General features: G+C 36.5%; 1 protein-coding gene across 3 annotated transcripts in view; it reads left to right on the forward strand.

The window, feature by feature from the left end:
• TET1 (tet methylcytosine dioxygenase 1) overlaps positions 1 to 5615 on the forward strand; it is a 130258-nt gene extending 124643 nt beyond the window's left edge. For all 3 annotated transcript variants that reach the window (XM_032609250.1, XM_032609252.1, XM_032609251.1), the window contains one exon: positions 1879 to 5615. In XM_032609250.1, coding sequence (XP_032465141.1) covers positions 1879 to 2891 — 1013 coding nt within the window. In that variant the 3' untranslated portion in view covers positions 2892 to 5615. The remainder of the gene's footprint in view (positions 1 to 1878) is intronic.
• The last annotated feature ends 7505 nt before the right edge of the window (positions 5616 to 13120 follow it).

Consider the following 13120-nt stretch of genomic DNA (forward strand, 5'->3'; position numbering starts at 1 on the left):
AAAACAAGTTAGTTCCCAAGCGTCTTCCAGTGTGATCATTGTTTTTCTTTTTTTTTTAATTTAGTATCATTTTGAACTTATGTCTTTTTTAACATAGTTTATATTTCAATGTATATTAAGAAGGGTTTTTTTTCCCCACTATATTTGAAAATGCTTTAAAATCTTCAAATTCATATGCTTTCATTCAAATTCCTGTCTTGGATCAGTAGAAACACTTCAAGGTGGCTTCTGATTCTTTTGTCATGACCCCGATTTTCTTTGGTAACTTCCTTAGTTTCTGTTCTGACAAGATGTTCCAGGTTCCTCTTATGTAATCCTGCCCCATATCTAAAATCAGCCATTCCTCCAAGGAGCCTAAAAAATAAAAAAACACTATTAATTTAAACTGACATTCAAACTAAGAATTACAGTGTATTCTTTAACTTCTTTGATTTTTATATTTTTAAGAGAAGTTGTTTGTTTAAGATGAGACAACTGACCGTGCAGACATTTATATAACACTGAGAAAGATTCAATAGAGATAGTGAAGAGGCAAGGCAAGGGACAATTATCATTCCTTTTTGCTTGTAGTTCCACTTTACAGATATTTAAGTTAGGTTTATTTTAAGATTCACATATCTGGTTCCATGCTGCTTGTAAACAGTAGTCATAACATTTTCATCTTTGTGTCATTTCCTAATAGCATCTTTACATGCTATTCTTTTATATATATATATAGAGAGAGAGAGAGAGAGAGAGAGATACCTTATTAGTAGCCAAATGCACAATATTTGGCCTAAAACTTCTTGTCCTTTTGTAATATTACCCATGAAAGCTTTTTTACAGGTTTTTCCAATTAAATAAAAGACTCATCATATTTTAAATCTTTCCTTCCTGTGAGTTGTACTTTGTTGACAACTTAACCTCTAAAATAGTAGATGCAGCCACAGATAGTAGCACAGATTTCTTGATATACCACTCCTTGGGTCCTGTATATAAGTTCTCTTTAGACATGAGAATTATTGTGTCTCCAGGTTATATCATCTGAGGGAAAATTGCAGATCTTCTGAATTAGATAAATGTTTACTATTATATTATTTTAAAACAAGACAACTTTGCTATTTCTTGGTCCTTAAAATCTACTACTTTTGCCTTGCAAACATTTTATTAGAACATCAAAACAGGGAGAATGTCCTCAAGAAAAATGTTTTCATTTGATGTTAGGTTTGTGTGGATATGTCAGAGCAGATGGCCCACCTTTTGTCCAATGTCATAATAATGATCTACCTACTTGGTGAGAAAGAAACAGAGCTTAAATGCACTTGTTCTGAGGGGTAGGAATAGCTTATTTATGTGACTTTTCTTTGCCTAATAATTAACTTTGCCGGTTATGATGCTTTCATTACTCAGAAATCTTTATAAACTGTTACTTTCTTAACATTTTCAAAAATGAGATCATGCAATACCTAAAATGTATCTAAACAGCTCTTTGGGGAGTGAAATATTGCTCTTGGTCACCATGTTATCACTGGCGCTGTATTCTGATGTATGGTTTTAATATTTGCTTCATAGCCAATTGGTTCATTTCCAATATCTTACCATTTTAGACAATGGATATCCTTCTGGCTAAATTTGTGAACTTATTTATGATTATTTCCAAAGTAAATAATTTTTTAAGAAAAAAATGTTGGGTGAAAAAGCGTACGTAAACTACCTACAATTTTTAACGTGTGCATATGTCAGGCTTAAAGTAAATAGAACAAAACTGGCCAAATTGCCACCATCAGTGTTCTGTTCTATTATTCTCTGTACATCTCTTTAAAAATACTGTTTAAAGACAACAGCTACCAAAAGTAGTTTGTATTTATCTTCACATTTGGTGTCCTTTTCTCTGTTTAGGGAATAAAACAGAGACTGTGCAACCTGAAATAAAAAGTGAAACTGAACCCCACCTTATCTTCAAAGGTTCGGACAACACTAAAACCTACTCACCGACCCCATCCATTCCTCACCCAGTGAAAGAGGCACACTTAGCTCCAGGCTTCTCCTGGTCCCCTAAGACTGCTCCGGTCCCAACCGTTCCTTTTAAGAATGATGCATCAGTTTCGTACGGGTTTTCAGAAAGAGGTAGCAATCCCCACTGCACAATGCCTTCTGCAAGACACAGTGGTGCTAACGTAGCTGCTGAGGAGTGTGCTGAAATTGCACAGCCTGGTGAAATGGTTCCTCTTTCCACCTTGTCTACTCCCATGACAGATTCCCCGGCTTATTCTGAGCCTCCCACTGGTCCATCTGAGCAGCTAACTTCTGATCAGCCAAACCAGCAGCCCCCGTTCATCCCTTCTCCTCATGAACTTGCTTCTTCTCTGGCGGAAGAAGACGAGCAGCATTCTGAAGCAGATGAGCCTCCGTCAGATGACCCCCTATCAGACGACCCCCTGTCACCTGCTGAGGAGAAACTGCCCCACATTGTTGAGTATTGGTCAGACAGTGAGCACATCTTCCTGGATGCCAATGTTGGTGGGGTGGCCATAGCGCCCGCCCACGGCTCTGTTCTGATCGAGTGCGCCAGGCGAGAGCTTCACGCCACGACTCCTGTCGAGCACCCCAACCGGAATCACCCTACACGCCTCTCTCTTGTTTTCTACCAGCACAAAAACCTGAATAAGCCCCAACACGGCTTCGAACTAAACAAGATTAAGTTCGAGGCGAAAGAAGCAAAGAATAAGAAAACTAAAGCCTCCGAGCAGAAAGACCAGGCAGCTAACGAGGGTCCTGAACTGTCCCCTGAAGTTAATGAATTTAACCAGATTCCTTCCCACAAAGCGTTAACATTAACCCATGACAATGTTGTCACCGTGTCCCCTTATGCTCTCACACATGTTGCGGGGCCCTATAACCATTGGGTCTGAAGGTTTTTCTCCCCTTCTTAATGCCTTTGCGAGTGCAGTGTATTTTTTCAAGGTGCTCTTAAAAGAAAGTCATGTTGTCGTTTACTATATCTTCATCTCACCCATTTGAAGGCTGAGGTAAAAAAAAAAAAATTGGGGGGTGGGTATTTCTTAACTGTGACTATATTTTGACAATTGGTAGAAGGTGCACATTTTAAGCAAAAATAAAAGTTTTATAGTTTTAAATACATAAAGAGATGTTTTGGTTAGGTGTTAACCTTGGTAGAATCACTCAGTTTGGTGCTTTAAATTGTTTACTATGAAACGAGTCATTTTTAGAGGATTTTAACAGGTTCATGTGCTATGATGTAAAATTAAGACACAGTGTTAACTCTACACAGCTTCTGGTGCTTAACCACATCGACACAAAAATAAGCTGAATTATTTTTTCATGGTGCCATTGTTCTAACATCTTCCAATCATTGCTAGAAACTCGGCATATTCCTTTGAAATAAACCAATGAAATGTTTTCTCTCTTAAAATCTCTCTCCTGTATAAAATAATTCATTATTGTTGGTGATGGTTGGAGGCTGTTCATAAATTGTAAATATATATTTTAAAAGCACTTTCTATTTTTAAAAGTAACTTGAAATAGTATAGTATAAGAATCCTATTGTCTGTTGTTTGTGCATATTTGCATACAAGAGAAATCATTTATTCTTGCTGTGTAGAGTTCCATCTTGTTACCTGCAGTATGTATTTTAATCATGTATATGGTTTGTATTTAAATGAGTCCTTTCTCATTCAAAGATTAGCTACTTATATAAAATAGTTAGGTCATGCAAAAATGGTTAATTCTCTCTAAAATTGGAATTAGGAAGCATATTACCAATATTGATTCACTTTTCTTTGGAACTAAATAAGAATGGTCTCTTCTGATGTATTGAACAACAATGGCCCTAATTTACTTTCACCCCAATGAAAGTAAATCACCGTGTCCCCTTATATAATATAAGAAAGCCGTGTCCCCAGCTTTCTCAATATAATTCATGGAAGGTGTTTCCAAAAGGAGATGAGGCATAACAGGATTCTGAAGAGTCAAATGCTTCTAAAGTTTCAAGGTGATAAAATACAAAAATTAAGTAGCAAGAACCTTATCCACCCCATATTGCCTTATTCATTCTGAAAGTCATTCTGGTCCAGAATAAGAATAAATGTCCTGTAGAAATATTTTGAAAATAAATTCCCTATCATCATCATCACACACACCCCCACACTGTAAACAAACAGTAGGAATGGTATTATAAGCATGGTTTGTCCATTAAGAGCTAATCCAAAGTAGTTCATCTAAGTATATTGTTCTGGGGAAATGTTAACTCATGTTCTTCTAGGTAATGGGAAAATAGGCATTCCATTTACTTTAGTTCCTCCCCCCCATTATTTTTTCCCATTACTTTATTAACTCATTTTATAGCAAAACAAAAGTAATTGCCCAAACAAAGAACAAGAAGAAATTTCAATGAAATACTTGATTCTGTTAAAATGCAGAGGTGCTATAACATTCAAAGTGTCAGATTCCTTGGGAGTATGGAAAACCTACTGGTGCTTCTCCCTTGGAAATGCCATAGGAAGCCCACAACCGCTAGCACTCACAATTCTGGTGCAAAAGCAAAAGTTCCAACAAGCTCTCTAAAGGAAAACTCATTGTAACTTATATTAAAATAATATATGGTGCAAAGTATCAGTTTCAAGCTTTTGACTAATTTTGACTAAAGGAATATGAAGGGATTGTAAATAACAAAATGTCCATTGATAGACGATCATCTTGTTGAGTAGATTTCTGCTTCTTGAATATGTAAAATAGAGTAATTCATTGACTTGTTTTAGTATTTTGTGTGCCTTAGATTTGTTTTAAAACATGTATATTTTTGTGAGCCTAAGGTTACTTATACATATAAGTATATAAATAAGTGATTGTTTATTGTTTCAGCTGCTTCAATAAGATATTACTAGTATTAGACTATCAGGAATACACCCTTGTGATATTTTGTTTTAGAATTTAGGCCTTAGCTCCCACTAGAAATTATTTCCTCATCAGATTTAATGGATAAAGTTATAAGATCCTTTATCCATCCACCCATCTATCTATTCTTCCATTCAATTTTTATTGACTGTCCCCCAAATTTAAGTATTAGCTTTTGTTTTTCTTTGTCACCACCCATGACATAGTAAACTTGAAGAATTAAAATCCTGAAAGATAATCTAACACATTTTTCAAAAATAGCAAATTTCCTTCAAAACAATCCATTGTGATACATCTGCAGTAATTCAAATCAGTTTGTCACCAACTTTAAATAAATTCCTTAACAATCTAAACTTGAAGCACCAATGTTGACTTAGGGGACTATTTGGATTTGTGAAGTTAGTTGCAATTTACCAAAACAAGTACATGAAAATACCCTATATCAACTAAAATATTTCCATTCTCTTATTGTAAGTAACACCATGAATGGCCTGCCTCAACTGATAGCCCCTTGGTGGGACCCACATATGATTCCTTCCTTGTTGAACTCTATTTCCTAAATTTCACAGTGTACCATCCCGTTGTTTGCCCTGTGACTTTTTTTTTTTTTTCAAAGCTCATGCTTATTCAGTGTCCTGCAGCATTGTGATTGTATGCTGGCTATACTGTTTTTAGAATGCTCTTTCTCATGAAGCAAGGAAATAAATTTGTTTGAAATGACATTTTCACTCAGAAAACTGGTCATCTAACATTATTTCTACACTTATGTTTTACTGTACTATCACCTTTTGTTTTACCCCTTTTATAGCACTCGTTGGGTTTTTAAACTTCTGCTTTTGTTCATGGTATAATTGAATTCATTGATACTTGACTCCCACGTTAGCCCAGTCTGTTCATAGTAGTTACAGAGTTACCAACTATAATGAGAGAATAATTCCTACCTGTTGTAGAATCCTGCAAAGTGTCATGCTGCCCTTCAAAATCCTGCTTCTAATGGATCTCAGGCCATCGATGAAAAGTTTTTCTTGTGCTTGTCAGCCTCACCTACATCTTTCCAATTCATCCACAAAGTACCAATACATCATGTCATAAACCTGATTGAAATATATTATTGGAAAGTGAGGCTAGCTGAAAATGTTTAACTATAGGTAAATTTTTGCAACATGTTAGCAAAATGTTTGCATCTTAAATAACCTTCCACATCTTTATTATGCAATCTGCATGTGGATGAAACAATTTCATTTGTTAAATATAGAATTTCAACTAGATGAGATTCATAAGCAATTAGACATAACCCCACTGCATAGTTAATTGAATGCATACCCCTGTGTAAATGAGATACTGACTTAATTCATATGAAGTAACCTACTTTCTAATGTTACTACTTCAGTGGACTCCTACTGATTATCATTTATTTCACAATAGCATGTATGAAAATCACCCCAATCTATTTAAATTAGTCTTCTTAAAACAAATTATATCTTTTATCTGGAACAGACTTTTGACATTGCATGACAACTTCCACTGAATATGGGCACAGCATTTCCTTTGAATGTGCCAAGTAAATCAGTAGCTGTATGTGACCTTTAATATATAGCTACCATCTGTTTCACAACTTCTTGATGCATGGAAATCTTTCTTGTCTAGATTTAGTACAACTGGGAATTTTGATCTTTTGTAGAAATTTTTGATGAGAATTGTGAAATAAGGTAATATAGAGGCCTCTCACAGCCCTGGAAGACACCTTAGAAGACATACAATTCAATCACTGGAGCTCAGACAGCAGATGTGAGTGTCAATGTGCAATTATGTTTGTAATTAAAATTTGAACAGTCAAGTGAAGGCCACTTTGTGGTTAAGAGGACTGTAGGAAAACAGGCTTGATCTGCTCACCCACAGGGGATTTTATCGCTGCGAAGTAACCTTATTTTTGGTACAAGTCAAAAATAAAATGGCTTTGAGTTATTTTCTGAGTGGTTCAGGGAAAGAAATTAAGTGAAATTGGATCAAGATTTCCCTGCCTGCAGAGTTCTGTGGGCCTTGTGTGGGAAATCTAGATGACTTTTACCTATGAAGCTGTCCTGTTAATTCATCTCACAAAATGTGGCAATAGTCCTATTTGCTATTTCAATAAACAAATATCAAGTACTGATAGAGTACAGGTTTTTATTTCCCCTCGAACAAGTGTTTGGCATATATAAGGAGTTAGAAAAGACTGAATGGTTGGAATAATTGGGGAAAGTATATTTCTATTGTACATACTCCCTAGCTATAGTTGTACAGTCTATTCACACTCTTGCCTAGTTGGCCTCACAACTAAGTCCCAGCATAGTTTATTTTGATGGGACTATCTATGAGTATTAGAATAGTTTTGTTGTGTACAGCTCCTAAACTTGCCCATAAATGTATGGAACTTGTATAACTTCAATGTCAGTGGTTGTGGCACACTTATCCAAGTGATAGAATCAGTGCTCTGATTTCTGAAGAAGTCTGGATTTATCTAAACCAAATTGCTCCATGTTGAGCTTTCTTCTAACAGGTTTAGAAAATGATGCCAGGAGCAGTCCCTCAGAACTATCTGAGAGATTGCCTCCTGGGCTTGAATTCCTCAGGAAGTCCTCTGAATAAAACACAATTCTCAACTTAAAAAAAGATGCCATCCACGGCTCTGGAATACAGTTTGGAAAGAATCAGTATGTCCTTTATCAGAAGTGGAATTTGTTATTTCCTTAAAATGTTTTGAGAACATAGGAATCTTTGCTTTTCTCTAGTGTATAAAATAAGAGTGTAAGTTCCTCTGTTAATTTTGGAGATGGTGGAGCTCGCTTTTATGCAGGACATCACTTTTTTTGTCCACAATGAACTCTACAAACTTTAATTCTCTGCGTTCCAGGACCTGAATGACTTTGTTTCAATGCCAGTTTCTTCTGGGCACCCAATCGAATACCATTGTTCGCTTCAAAGGGCATGTGTTTTGTTCCTTCAAGTAATCCAAATGTATTTCTAATTTTGCCACTCCTCATTTTCCCTTCTTCTGTAAGGGCACCAAAATGTGTTTCTCTTTGGCTAGTATGCAATGTTTAATATTTCTAGCTTTAAAAGTCTAACACTAATCTTTTCTTTGTTGGTTGTACTCCTTTCCCATCCCTACTGTGATGTCCATGACCCTGCCTGGGTCATAAATTTTCTTCTAGTTCGTTCAGGCATAGATGTCCCTTAAATTAAAGCAAAACTTAGTCTAAGGTAGAAATGTTATACATTAGTCGATTTAACCCATTTATGTGTGGGTGCAACTTTGGAAACCCTGGGTTAACAGTATAAACCTAGTTTTCCTAAAAAGAAAAAAGAAAAAAATTTCCTAGCAGCTGTTATGAAAGGCATTCTCTCTTGTCTCATTTATCAGGAAAAAAATCTAGCAACTGTCAGAAACATTTTCATTTTTGGAGAAACTATATTGCAAAGTAAATTGGTTTCTTCTCCATTTGGCTAGGCATAAACTTATCATCTTTGACTAGAAACTCTGCTTGTTATTATTTTTCTTTACTCATTTTACTGAAGCTACAATGTCACTAAGTGTACTTTCATTCTTTTTACAGTTTTTAATCCTCTTTAATTTTCTTTAAATTAAAACTCTATTGCTTCCACCCTCTCTGTTCTGTCTCCATCCCCCATGTCCCCTACCCAAACACACAGGGTTCATTTTAAGGATAGCAGTGATCTAGCTCAGGTTGTCTTTTAAAATTGTTTCACCAATCCTTTTTGGAATAATACCAAAAAGAATTAAAAACTTTTATTCAGCCCTTTCAGTTAGAGGCAAATTCAGTTTTTAGGAACCCCAGGTTAGCATCAAGTGTTCCCCTTACCTATCCCAGCAATGTTTGACCCTCAACTTTATTAGTGTTTGAGTGTTTTACAAAAAGTTGTGTAAGAAGTTATATATTCTAGCACTCTGTTTGGCTCTGCTATTTCTGTGTAACGCATCATACTAATTATCAATTGTCTGACTGGTGACTTTGAATTATCGGGTGTGACCTATAGCAGTGGTCCCCAACCTTTTTGTCACCAGAGGCCGGCTTCATGGAAGATAATTTTTCCACGGGGGGTGGGGTGGGAGGGGCTGGCTCAGGCGGTAATGCGAGCGACGGGTGTGATGGGGGAGCCACAGATGAAGCTTTGATCGCTTGCCCGCTACTCACCTCCTGCTGTGCGGCCCTGGGGTTGGGGACCCCTGATGTATAGAACAGAAAGTTGTTTTTTTTGTTTTTGGGGGTGTTTTTTTTTTTTTTTTGCGTGTTTTCCTCCTTATCTCCCAGCTCAATTTTGTGGATGGTTTCTATTTTCTAATGTAAATTTACCCCTTTGGAATTTGGTTGTTGGTAATAATAGGAACTGTTTTTTGAACTGGGCGAGACAGTTTAAAAAGTGGACAGAAAGGAATCCGAACAGTTCTTATAGAAATCAGTCATCAGAAGCTCTTTTGAGTGCACTAGGGGGAAGTTAAGGGACAGAAACGAGGGAGAATTTTGTTGCTTTAAGCAGCCCGCAGGTTCATGTACCAGCTCAAAAGCAAGTTGTAATGTTTCTACCCCCCACTCCATACCAGTTTCTTCTGAAAAATAGCAGCTCAAAATGAGGAACCCTTTTGAAAGCAAATATGGAAGTAAGAAGAATTATAATCCTTGTACTTTATAATATTTTAGGCTATCAAACTGCTTTCCTATGTGCTGCTTTTTTCTCCCCAACACTGACGGTTGGACAGAGAACAATGTTCCCATCTTACAGGTGAGGAAGCTGCAGATTGGCAAGAATAGCAAATGGCTTGATTCAAATCACACAGCAAGTCAACCCATGTGAAACTAAAACAGGTAATATCTGCAGGCTGCTGAACACATTTCTGTGCCATAAACTATGACTTAGTGTTGAGTGGAAATTTTGTCAGACCTAATCTAAGAATAATACAAAGTCTACTTATTGTAGAGAAAATATGCTTCTGAGGTATTTTTGTCTCCACTATTTATTTTAGCCAGCTATTTTCTTATTCATACGTTGGAAGGTCTACCCAAATTCCTAGGGCTTCTGCATTAGGGCTTAGATTAATGACGTTTTATTTTTTCCCCTGTAAAAAAATTTTTTTTCTTTGTTGTTTAAAGAATGTCCCTGTACTACTGAAACAAAGGGAAACCTCCTAAATAATATTTTTAAAGACCAAGGTCAGCAATTCATAATCGAAGTTTACTGTTTTTGTAAATTGAAATGCGATTTTCTTGAAGGGAATGTGCTGGGTAAACTGATTATTTTAGTTCCCAGGCACTCATGGTAAAAATGTAAACTTTTTGGCATCTCTAAGAGATAGCTCTGCCTCCCACTTATTTGAAATTGTTTTGTTTTTTGTTCCACTTTTCCAGCCACATCAAATCTCTGGGTCAAAGATTAAACATACCTTGGCCCAGAGAGTTAAGAAAAATAATGAGATGTATCAGTAAAGTTTTTAGTAAGCTCTTTATAAATATAAAGAGGTAGGAAAGTTGGCCTATTTCATCAGTAGATTATGAGTTACTAACAAAAAACATAGGCCAGACTGCCCTAAATAGTCAAATAACATTTTTGGTGATTCAGTTCAGTAACTGCCTAGCCTCACTAATGCCTCTTTGTGACATTATAAAATAAATAGCTGATGACATAGGAGTTTACAAAAAGAGCTCTTAAAAAAACACAAAGATATATGGCCTTTAAAAAAAAAAACTTTTATGAGATAACATTGTGATAGGTGCTTTGAGAGAAATATTTTTCCAGAATGGTTTTGTGGTAAAAATAAAGGGCAGCTTTTGCATTGTTACATATGGGTGGATGGTCCTCTTTGGGTTACTAAGAAATCACGAAGTGTTCCCTAAAGAGAAGGTCGAAAAACTACTCAGCAGAAAGAAAAGCATTGATTTCTGGTTTCTTCATTATCTCTTATGATACGTGGTGACCTACCAAATAGATTCACATGCATATCAATATCCCGTTTTGAAGGAGAAGACATATTCATCATTAGTGGGAGTAAAATATTCAGATTCTTCACCATGGTGAAGTAGAGTACTACTAAATTCCCAATAGAGAATTATCAATTTCACAAAATAATATTCCTGTCTCTAGCTGACTTTTTCTCTCTTTGGGGTGTATTTACTATTTATTTTGTACCTTTGGTTTTTCCCTTTGGAGGATTTTACCTATTGCCGTCCTACTGTATTAAATATCCCATACATTGAAATAGGTTAGTAAGGAAAAGATTTTCAAACCCCACATATATCCGTTTTTGGTTCTTAACATAAGGGGGAAACAGTTTAAAGAGAAAGCACTTCAACATGTAGAAGGGAAAGAGATAATCTTAATTATGATGATTTCTATTCAGGATCAATATGTAGTGCTCTGCATACAAGGGAACACTTACTAGCAGTACTTGAAGACTTGTGAGTTGGAATCGCATGTTACTTGAAAGACCTAATTAAGCTAAATTTTGGTGCACAGCAGTTGTACATGATTTCATGTTTATGTAGCAAAATGCTTTGAAATGTACTAGTTTTGAAACATACATGTAAGATAGTTGTGAAAAGTGTCTATTATATTTTCCTGTGTGTCTCATTTATTTAGAGCATAAAGTTTTTTTTGATTGTTCTAACTGAATAAGGCTAAATGAATACTGTAATTGAAATTATATTTTAAATTTTGTCATGAGTTTTTAAAAAAACTATTGCATATTGTATCATTCCTGATTACACAGAAATTTGTGGGTCGTTTTAAATAAATTTTATACTTCTATTTTGCACCTGGTGGTCTAATTTTTCTTTCCTCTTCAAAATCATATTTTTAAAATTTAATATCCAATAAAATTCACACATTTTTAACTACAAAGGACTATAAGATTTAATATTTGGAGATGACCAAATGTATGGATTGGGTTCAACACAAAATCAAGATGGCTACACTTATGGAATCCTTATTATGAGGCAGAAGCCTTGCATTTTATGTAAACTATTTATCCCCACAGTGATGCTATTAAGTAAGGGCTCTTATCAGCCCCACTTTACAGATCAATTCAGGAGCTTAAAGTGGTTAAGCTCACACTCCTAGTTTTTAGCAAAGCTGTTAATCAACTTGGCTCTAGATTGACTCATGCCCTCCCTTGGATGTATCATTATTTTAATAAAACTTAATCCTGAACACAGTATGCTAACAGTATTTTAAAGTTGACATCCTAAAGTATTTATTGAAACCTGAAATGAAAAAATATACTGACAATAGGTGTCTAGTGATATTCCGGCAAATATCACAGAAAAATAAGTTACTTTAAATTCATCTAGTTTGAAACCTACTTCTCTGTAGCATCCTGGTAGTCCTCTTCTTCCTTCTACTGATGGGAACAACTCCATTCCCCTCCACCTCCCCTTCCCCACCTTCTCCCCAGGTTCAGCTGGGCAGCTAGAGACTACATTTTCCACATTCTTCCTGACTGGTTGAAAGCGTGACATGTGAGATGCTGAACATACAAACAGACCTGGGCAACACCCTAGGGGATGAAAGAATAAACAGCTCAACTAATATCCTTTATCTATATCTTATTTCCCCCACCAGGGACTAGGGACCAGGGATTGAACCCAGGCAGTGAAAGCCCTAAGTCCTAACCACTGGACTGCCGGGAAATTCCTGCCTTTATCTTTTAGATGCTCTTTAGACAACAGCTTGAGTAATATTTTATATTTTGTTTTTTAAAAAATATTTATTGGGGCTTCCCTGGTGGCACAGTGGTTAAGAATCTGCCTGCCAGTGCAAGGGACACGGGTTCGAGCCTTGGCCTGGGAAGATCCCACATGCCGCGGAGCAACTAAGCCTGTGCACCACAACTATTGAGCCTGCGCTCTAGAGCCCGCAGGCCACAACTACTGAGCCAGTGTGTCACAACTACTGAAGCCTGTGCACCTGGAGCCCGAGCTCCCAAACAGGAGAAGCCACGACAATGAGAAAGAAGCCTGCGCACCGCAATGAAGAGTAGCCTCTGCTCACTGCAACTAGAGAAAGCCCACACACAGCAGCAAAGACGCAACACAGCCAAAAACAAAAAGTAAATAAATAAATAAATAAAATATATTTATTGAGACTTCCCTGGTGGTGCAGTGGTTAAGACTCTGCACTCCCAATGCAGGAGGCCCAGATTCCACCCCTGGTCAGGGAACTATATCCCACATGC

Source organism: Phocoena sinus, chromosome 16, assembly GCF_008692025.1.
Source record: "Phocoena sinus isolate mPhoSin1 chromosome 16, mPhoSin1.pri, whole genome shotgun sequence".
In the NCBI taxonomy this organism is placed as follows: Eukaryota; Metazoa; Chordata; class Mammalia; order Artiodactyla; family Phocoenidae; genus Phocoena; species Phocoena sinus.